General features: G+C 42.3%; 1 protein-coding gene across 1 annotated transcript in view; it reads right to left on the minus strand.

Moving 5' to 3' along the window:
- WDFY4 (WDFY family member 4) overlaps positions 1 to 14,087 on the minus strand; it is a 234,004-nt gene that overhangs the window by 194,086 nt on the left and 25,831 nt on the right. The window contains exons 6-9 of the mRNA XM_065407457.1: positions 12,984 to 13,173; positions 7,826 to 7,986; positions 5,786 to 6,238; positions 2,626 to 2,730 (exon numbers count right to left, since the gene is read on the minus strand). Of these exons, the coding sequence (XP_065263529.1) occupies positions 2,626 to 2,730; positions 5,786 to 6,238; positions 7,826 to 7,986; positions 12,984 to 13,173 (909 nt within the window). The remainder of the gene's footprint in view (positions 1 to 2,625; positions 2,731 to 5,785; positions 6,239 to 7,825; positions 7,987 to 12,983; positions 13,174 to 14,087) is intronic.

Consider the following 14,087-nt stretch of genomic DNA (forward strand, 5'->3'; position numbering starts at 1 on the left):
CTCTGAAGTATGTAATAATGTAATGAAATTTAACATCCTTGGGAGGGGGGATACCAAAGAAGCCCCCACCACAGTAGCATTTAAGTTTAAAAAGAGGAACTTTACAAGAATGAGGAAGCTAGTTAAAGGAAAATTAAAAGGAACATTCACAAGAATGAAATGCTGGCAAGCTGCATGGAAACTTTTTAAAAACACCATCATAGAGGTTCAAATTAAATGTATACCCCAAATTAAAAAAAAATTGTAAGAGGATAAAAAAAATGCCACCATGGCTAGACAACAGAATAAAAGAAGTGGTTAGAGGCAAAAAGGCATCCTTTAAAAATTGGAAGTCAAATCCTACTGAGGAAAACAAAGGAGCATAAACTCCGGGAAGTCAAGTGTGAAAGTATAATCAGGCAGGCCAAAAAAGAATTTGAAAAGCAACTAGCAAAAGACACAAAAACTAAACAGCAAAAAAAAAAAAAAATTAAGCACATCAGAATCAGGAAGCCTGCCAAACAATCAGTGGGGCCACTGGAGGCTCAAGGTGCTAAAGGAGCACTCAAGGAAGACAAGGACATTGTGGAGAAGCTAAATGAATTGTTTGCATCCGTCTTCACTGAAGAGGATGTGAGGGAGGTTCCCATACCTGAGCCATTCCCTTTAGGTGACATATCTGAAGAACTGTCCCAGACTGAGGTGTCAGAAGAGGAGATTTTGGAACAAATTGATAAACTAAACAGTAGTGAGTCACCAGGACCAGATGGTATTCACCCAAGAGTTCTGAAGGACCTCAAATGTGAAATTACAGAACTACTAACTTGTATATAACGTAGCACTTAAATCAGTGTCTGTACCAGATGACAGGAGGATAACTATTGTAATGTGGATTTTTTTAAAAGGCTCCAGAGGCGATTCTGGCAATTAGAGGCCAGTTAGCCTAATTTCAGTACCAGACAAATTGGTTGAAACTATAGTAAAGAACAGATTTATCAGATACATAGATTAACACAATTTCTTGAGGAAGAGTCAACATGACTTTTGTAAAGGAAAATCATGCCTCACCAATCTATTAGAATCCTTTGTGAGGGTAAAGAAATATGTGGACAAGGGTGATCCAGTGAACATAGTGTACTTGGATTTTCAGAGACCCTTTGACAAGTTCCGTCACCAAAGGCTCTTAAGCCAAGTAAGCAGTCATGGGAATAGAGAGAAGGTCCTCTCATAAATCAGTAACTGGTTAAAAGACCGGAACTAAAGGGCAGGAATAAATGGACAGTTTTCACATTGCAGACATAGATACAAGTGTCTCCCAAGAATATGTACTGGAACCAGTGCTGTTCAATATATTCATAAATGATCTGGAAAAATGGGTAAACAGTGAGGTGGCAAAGTTTGCAGACGATACAAAATTACTCAAGATAATTAAGTCCAAAGCAGACTGTGAAGAGTTATAAAGTGATCTCACAAAACTGGATGACTAGGCAACAAAATGGCAGATGAAATTCAATGTTGATAAATTCCAAGTAGTACACATTGGAAAACATAATCCCAATTATACATACAAAATGATGAGTTCAAAATTAGCTTTTCCCACTCAAGAAAGAGATCTTGGAGTCATTGTGGATAGTTCTCTGAAAACATCTGTTCAGCATGCAGCGGCGGTCAAAAAAACTAACAGAATTCTAGGAACCATTAGGAAAGGGACAGATAGTAAGACAGTATCATAATGCCACTATATAAATCCATGGTGTACCCACATCTTGAACACTGAGCACAGTTCTAGTCTCACTATCTCAAAAAAGATACATTGGAATTGGAAAAAGTACAGGAAAGTGCAACAAAAATGATTAGCTGTTTGGAACAGCTTCCATATTAGGAAAGATTAATAAGACTGGGACTTTTCAGCTTGGAAAAGAGACAACTAAGAGGGGGGTATAATAGAGGTCTATAAAATCATGACTGGTGTAGAGAAAGTGAATAAGGAAGTGTTATTTACTCCTTCATGTAACACAAGGACCGGAGTCACCCAATGAAAATAATAGGCAGCAGGTTTAAAACAAACAAAAGGAAGTACTTCTTCACACAATGCACAGTCAAACTCTGGGACTTGTTGTCAGGGGATGTTGTGAAGGCCAAAAGTATAATAAGGTTTAAAAAAGAACTAGATAAGTTCATGGAGGATAGGTCCATCAATGGCTATTAGCCAAGATGGTCAGGGATGCTACCCCATGCTCTGGGTGTCCCTAATTCTCTGACTGCTAGATGCTGGGACTGGACAACAGAGGATGGATCACTCAATAACTGCAGTGTTCTGTTAATTCCCTCTGAAGCATTTGACATTGGCCACTGTCAGAAGGCAGAATACTGGGCTAGATGGACCATTGGTCTGATTCAGTATGGCCGTTCTTATGTTCTTACGCATTAGGTTTTGGCCACAGCTGGAAGACGGGAGCCAGAGTGGATGGACCAATGACCTGATGCAATATGGCTATTGCTACATTCCTGGCTATCCAACATGATTTCTGAATAAAACATAAACAGAAGCAGGGAGTCAGATGCTCATTATGCTGTACCCAGGCCATCTAATACCAAGTATCACGGAGGCGATGGTATGACAGTTGAAACATCATCTTCTCTTACCAGCGTTCCTCACAGATCCCAGGACAAGGGCAGCAACCATCTTCAGCATCACACAGGTTAGCTCTTTCTCGGTGCCTTGTTCCAGACAGGGTGCTTGGGTCCCGGCTGCATATACAAAACAAAGAGAGTTTCCCCAAAATATCCCACAAGACACCTGGTTACTGGTAACTAGAATTCCTCTCAGCACAAGTGTTCAGCAAATACGACTCCCATGAATGCTGGCACAGTCTACATGAAACCTACAGCACCTGATAAAATACTGAGAGAGAGGAAAGATGGTCCAATAGTTAGGGTGCTAACCTGGAACTCTGGAGCCCTGGGTTCAATACCTTTGCTTTGCTACAGACTTCCTGTGTGAGCTTGGCTAAGCCACTTAGTCTCTCTGCACCTCAGTTCCCCATCTGTATAATGGGAATAATAGCTCTGCTCTAAAACACTGGGATGCTGTGAGTATAATACAGTAAAGACTGTGAGGTGCTCAGGCAGTATGGTAAAGGGACCTATGATAGATATGTCCATATTGTCTTTTCAACTAGCAGAATAATCAGAACCTCCTTCCATTCCCAGACAAAACTCTTCATTAAGGCACAGAGCACATGTCAGTGACTTAAGGATGAAAATACATTAAAGAATATAGTAGTGATCAAAAACCAAATTGTTACTAACCCAGGAAATTCAGAATTAAGGTGATACTTAAAAGGAGGCCAAACATTTTAAAGTCTGAAAACGCATAATTAAAGCACCCAAACAACCTTAACTCTGCCCCTGTAGTGAAGCCAGCTTCTAACCTTTCTGTCAGTGTTCCTTTTGTACCTAGATTAATAGATTCATAGATTCGAGGTCCCTTCCAGTCCTAGAGAGGTCATCGAGTCCAGTCCCCTGCCCGCATGGCAGGACCAAATACTGTCTAGACCATCCCTGATAAACATTTAACTAACCTACTCTTAAATATCTCCAGAGATGGAGATTCCACAACCTCCCTAGGCAATTTATTCTAGTGTTTAACTACTCTGACAGTTAGGAACTTTTTCCTAATGTCCAACCTAGACCTCCCTTGCTGCAGTTTAAGCCCATTGCTTCTTGTTCTATCCTTAGCGGCTAAGGTGAACAAGTTTTCTCCCTCCTCCTTATGACACCCTTTTAGATACCTGAAAACTGCTATCATGTCCCCTCTCAGTCTTCTCTTTTCCAAACTAAACAAACCCAATTCTTTCAGCCTTCCTTCATAGGTCATGTTCTCAAGACCTTTAATCATTCTTGTTGCTCTTCTCTGGACCCTCTCCAATTTCTCCACATCTTTCTTGAAATGCAGTGCCCAGAACTGGACACAATACTCCAGCTGAGGCCTAACCAGAGCAGAGTAGAGCGGAAGAATGACTTCTCGTGTCTTGCTCACAACACACCTGTTAATACATCCCAGAATCATGTTTGCTTTTTTTGCAACAGCATCACACTGTTGACTCATATTTAGCTTGTGGTCCACTATAACCCCTAGATCCCTTTCTGCCGTACTCCTTCCTAGACACTCTCTTCCCGTTCTGTATGTGTGAAACTGATTTTTCCTTCCTAAGTGGAGCACTTAGCATTTGTCTTTGTTAAACTTCATCCTGTTTACCTCAGACCATTTCTCCAATTTGTCCAGATCATTTTGAATTATGACCCTGTCCTCCAAAGCAGTTGCAATCCCTCCCAGTTTTGTATCATCCGCAAACTTAATAAGCGTACTTTCTATGCCAATATCTAAGTCGTTAATGAAGATATTGAACAGAGCCGGTCCCAAAACAGACCCCTGCGGAACCCCACTTGTTATGCCTTTCCAGCAGGATTGGGAACCATTAATAACAACTCTCTGAGTACGGTTATCCAGCCAGTTATGCACCCACCTTATAGTAGCCCCATCTAAATTGTATTTGCCTAGTTTATCGATAAGAATATCATGCGAGACCATATCAAATGCCTTACTAAAGTCTAGGTATACCACAACTTCTCCCTTATCCACAAGACTTGTTATCCTATCAAAGAAAGCTATCAGATTGGTTTGACACGATTTGTTCTTTACAAATCCATGCTGGCTATTCCCTATCACCTTACCACCTTCCAAGTGTTTGCAGATGATTTCCTTAATTACTTGCTCCATTATCTTCCCTGGCACAGAAGTTAAACTAACTGGTCTGTAGTTTCCTGGGTTGTTTTTATTTCCCTTTTTATAGATGGGCACTATGTTTGCCCTTTTCCAGTCTTCTGGAATCTCTCCCGTCTCCCATGATTTTCCAAAGATAATAGCTAGAGGCTCAGATACTTCCTCTATTAGCTCCTTGAGGACCTAGGGTCTGGCTCCCCTGTCTAGAACAGATGCTTCCAGTTTGGCCAATTAAGAGGGGCTATAAAAAGCCAGGCAGTCAGTAAGGAAGGGGGAGCAGGAACAGCAGTAAGTTCCCTTGGAGAGGCTGCCACAGTCCCCTGGGAGGAGGGGCAGTGAGGAAAAGGGCCTCTGGGAGAGAGCCCTGGGAGGCAGTGCTCAGTCAATAGAGTATTGCAGTGAGCCCTAAGCAGGAAGGACTGAGAGAAGCAGAGGGGAAAACCCCCAGGGAGCCGAGGACATGCCCATGTTGTTTTCCTCTCTGTTTGGAAAATAAAACTGTGCCTAGGAAGAAACTCTGGGAGTGGCCGTGGGTGTTCCGGGGACCTGGCTGTGCCCACGATGAGATAACCTGAGCCTGATTTTCAGAGGGGCTGAGTGCTACAGCTTCCAGTGACTTTAACTGGAAACAAGAATAGTCAGCACCTGTGAAAGTCAAGCCCAGGCTCTCAAGTTGGGCTCCCAAGGAACCCAAAGTGAGACGCTAATTTTGGTAACTTGGGCCCCCTTTTTAATGGCTGCCACTGGAGACAAAACTGCTGAGAGAGGTTAAGTCCTGTGATTGATTCATAGCCCATAAGCTGCATCATATGATGAGTGGAACTGGAGAAAGTCAGATTTCAGGAGGGAACTAGTTTGGTGTGGCATCAGCAGCTCAGGAATTTAAGCCAGGGCCAGGCAGCTTCCATACAAACTCTAGCACCTTGGCATGTAACACTGGCCTCTCTACACACTCAGTGTAGATCTCTTTCCTACAACTCTGCCTGCCCCACCACTCCTTGCCAATGAAACAAGCTGTACCTGTCTTCCTCAGGATCTTGGCTTGCTTCCTCAGCTGAGTCAGCAGCTGGCCCAAGAGCCCAGAGTCTCTGAATATGTCAGTGAAGAGCAAGTCCCTCTTGGTGATGCTGTGAAGGCACCGCAGAGCAGCTATGGTGCAGGACAGCACCAAGTTCTCCTTTATCAAACACTCAACCTTCTTCAGGATTTCATGGGGGATGTAGGACAGTTCTAGCACCACTGATTCCACCAGCTGGAAGAACTGTATCTGAACCAGGTGCGGTTTGAGGGGGATGATGTCAGTGAACTGGGAGATGGGCTGTAGCGTCCATTCCAGGAAGAAGAAGTTCATTGTGTCCCAGGCCCACATGGTTTTTATAGCCAGTAAGATTCTCCTACAGAGGTGCAGATCGCTGGTTTTCTGGAAGATGGACTGCAACACCTGAAAAGCCTGGAGGTTTTTCACTGTCATTCCTGAGAAACAGAAATCAAGCCAGATCATTTTAACCACGCTTATCTCAAGCCCAATACAGACGCCCTATCTGCACTATTAAGGCATATGTAAGAGCACAAGTCAGACACAGATGCAATCTCAGCAAGTATTGGAGAATGGGGAACAGGGAAAAAGTGGGAACACCCCTCTCCTGATCATCCTCAGGACCCAGAACTGTGCAGGGGTGACCCACATCATAACTTTATGCAGTACCCCAACTCCCCTGAGCCACGTGGGCTTGGGGAAGAAAAATTTCCAGGGAGGAGCCGGCCCCAGGGGCCAGAGAAACTGAAGTTGGCAGAAGCAGGCACAAGAGCAGCCTCAGTGAGTACCGCAGGAAGGACTGGCAGGCACGGCGGATGCCATGAAAGTGTTTTCTACAGGTCTGACTCCAGACATTCTCTGTCCTGTGCAGACTTGCTGTTTGCTCCTGGCCCCTCCTGCCTTCTAATTCCCAGTCTCTGCACCTAGGTCTCACTCCACCTCCCATCCACAGCCTCTTTTCCCTTGCCCTGTCCCACTCCCTCCCTCCCCTGGCCTCTGAGCTTAGCTAGTCCCCTCCCAACCAAACCCCACTCCACAAAATTTAAACAAAAATAAAAATAGTGATGCCAGCATGGTGCTAGGAAACCATCCCACTGATCCCACTGTAGGTTCTACCCCTTCCTCCACGCTGGGCATGTCTTGTCTATTTAGACTGTAAGCTGTTCAGATCAGGGACTTTGTGGGTGGTCCACAGGCAGTACCAAATTACTAATCAGAACAGGTTAAAAACTGCGTTTAGAGACAATAGAAATGTTTTGGATGGAAAATCCTCATTGCAAAGCTACCCTTTTCTTACGTCAGCATTTTTTTATGAAAAATTGTTGGTTTGCTAAGTTTTCATCAAATTTTCCATGTATCCTTTTAGGCCCGGCATCTTGCAAACACTTACACATCTGCATAAGTCCCCACTGGGATGCCTTGGGGCAGTACAATTAAGACTTAGAAATAAGAACGTTTTCAAAAGTGATTTTTTTTAAACAGTCCCACTATGTGACTATGCTGATAGAATGATTTTTTTAAAGAAATATTGTAAATGATTTTGAACATTTACATGATATTTTGCCCATTTCCCAGCCAGCTGTACTGACTGTGTTATCCATGCCATGTGGGTTATGGCACCTCTCCATTGCAGCTGGCAGTGTGAATGGCAGCTTGTGTAGATGTACCCATGCTAGCTGTACTCTAGTTAGCTTGCTAAAAATAAAAGTGAGGATGCAGTGCCCGGGCCTCAGCACCAGCTGCACAAGCAAGTACGTACCCCGGGGGCGTCAGGCAGGCTTGTGCAACTCACGCTGAATCCCACATCACACAGTTCTCACTTCCATTTTTAGCAAACTAGCAGCCATTAAACCAGGCATGAGCTGCCATTCATACCCCTGGTCACAATGTAGATGTAACCTTAGCACTGCAGGTGCACACATGCGATCATGTACATTTTCTTCTCTGTCATGCACATGCTGTGCGTAATGATTTATTTTCCCATGCTAAGCCCACACTAATATTTGTATGTGTATATACAGTACCAGAGGATTGTGTCTGTTCAAAATCAAAGTGCGGTAGCTGAGGATGTGTAATGTTGCCAGAAACTTTCAGTTCAGTTTTCCCACAGACTGTGAGGCAAGTCAGTAGATCCAGCACCTCTTCGACATGGTGGTCTCCTTCACTGTGCGGAGATCCCTCCCACCTAAAAACAAAGGCCGGGGTATGTAGTCATATGCTTGTGGCTCAGTAATATTTACAATAACCAGGTCCTTTTATGAACCCATTCTACAGGGACACCAGATACTGAAGTAACAATTTCTCACTTTTCTCCCTCCCCCCCGGATCCTTCCACCACAGTAATCTGTTATGCTTTCTGTTGCACTGATTGGACGACTGATTGAACTGAATTGCTCTCCAGACAATCTGACAGTTTGACTAACTCCACAGTTGGATCAGGGGAAGAACTACAAACTGAACCAGATAATTAAAGGGATGAGGTCAATAAGCGACTGCAAGAGGAGACTAGCCAATATTGAAATTAAGTCCCATTACATGTACCACTAGAAGTGCAATCCACAGCACCAGTTGGAAAAAGGGAAATTTTTCACCAAAAATATATCCTGATTTTTGGGTCAAAATTAACAAATTTATAATTTAAAAAAAATCAAAATTCAGAATATTTCAGACAGCTCTAGAGATCCAACTCAGAATGTTAGCCCTGTACTTAAAAATAAAATAAAAAAGGAAACACAATTAGCAAAATATAAACCATAAACATATATAATTCTTTAGTTTCTACAAAACTGCCTGAGATTTACAGACCCATGGGCCCACTGGAAGGGGAAGACATTGTTTAATCTGAGATGTATGCTATCCATATGGGATTAGACACATGGATAGTGGATTGAAGTCTCTGTTAAACCATAGGCTGGTTCCAAACATCTCCCAGATTCGCAGTAGCTTAGATCAAAGGGAGAAAGAGCAAGTGATGAAAAGCAGTCAGCCATATATCATGTCGTTACGTCCAGTGCTCTTATGATTGGGACTAGTGCAATCTTTCTCCTCAAACCTATTTGTGCACAGGTATGTTTGCCAGAACAAGCTATCATTAGGAATTAGAAAATCCTCAGGGAATAAAAGACCATCTTTTCCCCTTCTAGGGTTTTCAATGGGGGGTAGGGGGGAGCTGGTTGTGACACTGGCAGGCCGGGTGGCAGCTCTTGCCAAGGCTGCAGGCATTAGCTAAGAACAGACGAACTCATAGCTGGAGACCAGACCAGGTCACTTATGTATTAGTGTTGCGCAAAATAGGTATTGGTTTTATAAGAATGTATTTAGTGTTTAGACTCTATAGAACATTCATAAGTGGCCACACGTATTAATCTTATTTGTAATGTTTGTATGCCATGCTGTAAGGAAATATGTAAGTTTTGCTTTATAACATTGAAAATGTTTGCTCTAAACTTGTGAACTCAGATGGGAAGAGTGTTTCCCCCTGCCTGTCCAAAAGAACAATCAAAATCAGACAGGTCATCAAGGAATATCGCAATACAAAGGATTGGTTAATGGTCCCATCACCCTTTGGAAATGCTAGGTGCAAGGAAGCTTGTCCTATGGACTTGGGGGCTGAATGAAGGAAATAAAAACAGACACACAGGAAATCTCCCAGGGTCAGAGACAGCAAACTGAAGCCAGAGATCCCCAGGGGTTACTTCCTGGGTCTACCCTGAAAGACTCTTTGAATTGACAGATCACTACAACACTGTCACTCTTAGGATTTAGATTGCAACTCATTTGTGTGTATCTGTGATGCATGGCTAGAAAGGATTAAACATCCTGCAAAATAAATTACTCAAATTCGACCCTTAAAGACATGTGGGAAGGTAATGGTTGTGTTTTGTGTATTTACATATGTATGAGTATGTATTACAATGTAATCAACAGTCCCTGTCTATGCTGTATTCTGATAATTCAGAGATCAAAAGAACATCCTAAAATTTAAATAAATTGTAAACATGGGATATCTCTGTATTCATCTCTCTTTGAAATGTATAGAAAATCATCTGTGAATAGTGGAGGAACAAGCCAATGGCCTTATGTTAATTTGTATAGCTAAGTCATCCTAAATTACCTTTGTTCCCCGAGGAACTTCAACTTGTCAAAGAGAACATAACATTTTATAAAAGATCCTTGGGTCCTGATTCTGTCATCTCAGATCTGCTTAAGCTTCATCGGGGGAAGTTGAGTCGCAAGACTGAGGTCCCAGCTATGCTGGTACACCCTGAATACGTCTGCCCCATTCTTTGCAGTTCACCCTAATTGAATGCAGTTCACCACAGTATGTTTGCTTGCTTTAACCTGCAAATAACTCTCATTTCTTTTTCCTAATTAATAAACCTTTAGATAGTTTATTATGGGATTGAATACAAGCGTTGCCTTTGGTGTAAGATCTAGGGTACCAATTGATGTGGGGTAAGTGACTGGTCTCTTGGGACTGGAAACAAACTGAATAGTGTGTGATTTTTGGTGTACATGACTATTTGTCACTAAGTCCAGCTTGCTTGCATGGCAAGACAGACTGGAGAGTCTCAGGGGGCTATCTGTGACTCCATGGTGAGACTATTACAATGATCCAGGAGTTCACCTTTGTTACTGGCTTGGTGAAATCTAACTGTAGGACACACCAGTGGTTTGAGGTGTCTGTCTGTTTTTGACAGTCTGCTTTGAGGTAGGCGTTCACGGTCATGAGCCAGTCCAGACAGCATGACACTGGTGTCTGGTTTTAAGAGAAAAAAGCGGGAAACGGGACCTGGAAGATTTGTCCTTACCCACAGAACAGGTTCAGGATATCAGCATACAGGAAGCTCGCTCACTGAAAGAGTGGGGAAAGGCTGGGAGGCCTGCCTGTCAATCCCGGTTTGGCAAAGAATGCTGGGAAGGAAAGGAGTCTGGAGCCCTATAAAATGCAGGTTTTTCTGCCTCTCAGGGCTAGTCTGTGCTTTTCTGCTGGTAGAGCTCAGTCAGTTAAGAAGGTGAAAAAATTGCCCCCCTAACCAATTTAGCTAGGTTGGCAAAAGCCCTACTATAGACATAGTTATTTTATTTGGGGAACTGGTACAAGTTATAGCACCAGAACTCTTCTGGAGAGTTACCTGGACAAGCTGTATTTCTGGTGCAGACAAGGCCTTCACTAGTGGGGGGCTAGGGGAGGGGGAGGGAGGAGAGGCTGGCAGCTATGGTGGAAACTATGCTGGATGGTAAAGTCTGGAGGGACTCTCTTAACTTGAGTACTATACCTGTGGGAACAAGACTGCTCAATGCTTTTGGGGAAACTGGTTCACGGTTATTCCACTGGCTGTTGATGTAGTAAACTCAGGGTCTTAATAAAGAGTGCAATAATAGTGGAAATAGCAGACAAAACTGCTTTGTGTTTTGACCCAAGATTAGAGGCGGGCAAATGATGGATTTTTTTTGGTTTTGTGGAAATTCTGAAGCAATTTATTCATTTTTTTTTTTTTGAGTAATATCCATGGAGCCCATTTAAAAAAAAATTGTTTCAGGTCGAAATAAACATTTCTTTCAACCTGAAACAAAACAATTTGTTTCAATTTTGAGCCTTTTTTTTTTTTTTACATTTTTAAATTGTAAAAAAAAGAGAGAAATTTAAAAGAAAAATTCATCTTGAACAGAAAAATCAAAATGTATCATAAATGTTGATGACATTTTCATTTTTTTTTCCAAATTTTTTTTTAAAAGGTTTTATCCTGACAAACAATTTGGCAAAATCAACGTTTTGTGAAATGTTTTAGTGTTGCCAAATCTGCATTTTTCACCAAAAAAAGTTTTGGTCAAAAAATGTTGCCCAGCTCTACCCAGAGTAACCCATGGGTCTTGTCCAGGTATGAGCATATTAATCCTAGACATGATTCATAGATGCTAGAACTGGAAGGGACCTCGAGAGGTCATCGAGTCCAGTCCCCTGCCCTCATGGCAGGACCAAATACTGTCTAGACCATCCCTGATAGACATTTATCTAACCTACTCTTAAATATCTCCAGAGATGGAGATTCCACAACCTCCCTAGGCAATTTATTTCAGTGTTTAACCACCCTGACAGTTAGGAACTTTTTCCTAATGTCCAACCTAAACCTCCCTTGTTGCAGTTTAAGCCCATTGCTTCTTGTTCTATCCTTAGAGGCTAAGGTGAACAAGTTTTCTCCCTCCTCCTCATGACACCCTTTTAGATACCTGAAAACTGCTATCATGTCCCCTCTCAGTCTTCTCGTTTCCAAACTAAACAAACCCAATTCTTTCAGCCTTCCTTCATAGGTCATGTTCTCAAGACCTTTAATCATTCTTGTTGCTCTTCTCTGAACCCTCTCCAATTTCTCCACATCTTTCTTGAAATGCAGTGTCCAGAACTGGACACAATACTCCAGTTGGGGCCTAACCAGAGCAGAGTAGAGCGGAAGAATGACTTCTCGTGTCTTGCTCACAACACACCTGTTAATGCATCCCTGAATCATGTTTGCTTTTTTTGCAACAGCATCATACTGTTGACTCATATTTAGCTTGTGGTCCACTATAACCCCTAGATCTCTTTCTGCCATACTCCTTCCTAGACTGTCTCTTCCCATTCTGTATGTGTGAAACTGATTTTTCCTTCCTAAGTGGAGCACTTTGCATTTGTCTTTGTTAAACTTCATCCTGTTTAACTCAGACCATTTGGATTTAGCTTTTTACTTAGAGATCTGCTCCATCAGGTGAAATGCTTCCTCTGGATAAAGAGTTCATGACCAGGGGAGCCTTTCTGAGCAAAGTGGGTCTGGCTGAGGTCTCTCCTGATATTATCCATATATTAGTGTTTGATGAACAAAACCTGGTCTGGGTCTCAATTTCGGTAATTCCCTAACCCACCTCTACTCTAACTTCTTCAATTGGCACTTCCCCTTGTGGTTTCAAAGGGAGAAGTTATGCTGTGGTTCCGCTCTTTAAACAGCAGTGCGGTGTTGTTAGTGGTTTGCTAAATGAGACCCTTTGTTACCAGCACCTCAGTGCTTCACCTGCCCACTATGTTACCTGGATCTTTCTAAAATGCAATTGAAATTTTAAAACAAGCCATCACCACCTCTGAAAATTATATTTAATTAGGCCCATGCTTTATCACCCCTAGAAACCCAGTGAAAACTCCATACTCACCTAAGTAAAATTTTTACCAGGAGCTGGTATCCATCATTATTTTCAAACTCCAAAAGCAAAGCTGAGGAGATAGGATAGGAATCCTTCACAAAACACAGGATGATGCTAACTGCCTCACACATGTCAGAAGCCGACAAGGTGTCAGCCAACTTGAATAGATTCTGAATGGCTATCTTCATGCAGTCCGCAGCTGTGAATAAATGAGAGCACATGTTTAGTATTGACAGCCTGATGTTACAAACAACTGCAAAATCACAGACAAAATGTAACAACATGCTTGAAATTACATTTCCCAATCAAACGGGGCAGTTAATTCCTCTTCTCCAGCGAAAAGAGATTTGGGGAGGTGGGGAGCAGAATACAGGAATACACTGCTGGCTTAAGAGATTAGAGTAAAAAATTTTAAAAAAAAATGTTCATTCCTCAACTCCCATTAAATTTCTGTGTTTGACCCACAGAAACGCAAGCAGCTTTATGAACATAAACCTGCCCCCAATGAAATCTACATACCGTGAGTCCAGCCCTTTTGATACATGGTAAATGGATGATGGATAATTAGATTATCTTGTATTAAGATGATAACATATTCTCAGATAGAGATTAATAGTTTTGCACAATGAGGAGGAGGATACATTTTGCTCTGAAGCTACCATTGTTGAGTGGTCTTTTCCATTTAGTCTAGTAGCCCAGCTTCCAAGTGTGGTCATGCTGGCAATTCTTAGACAACTCACCTGCTGCCAGGACTACCTCTTACTACACAAGGACCTGATCTCACAAGTGGTGTGAATGAAGAAACCAGGTTTGGGGACTTTTGCATAAAAAATAAAACACATTTACACCCTATGAGGAGGTTCTGATGGCAGAATGTTGATTATAAATTATCCTGATTGTTTTTTTCTTTTGCAGGGTGGAGATAAGTAATCTTTGCATTTTTTTAAAGATGAAAACACCCCTAATATAATGGAAAATTCCCTCTAGGAAGAAGCCAAACTATCACTGGCAACCAATCAGGATTCCCCAATGCACTGGGCACTGCAGCTGACAAAAGTTCAGCAAGGTGCCATGCAAATATCAGGGGAGCAATATTTAGAATGCTGGGGAACC

This window comes from Emys orbicularis, chromosome 7 (genome assembly GCF_028017835.1).
Source record: "Emys orbicularis isolate rEmyOrb1 chromosome 7, rEmyOrb1.hap1, whole genome shotgun sequence".
Taxonomy (NCBI): Eukaryota; Metazoa; Chordata; order Testudines; family Emydidae; genus Emys; species Emys orbicularis.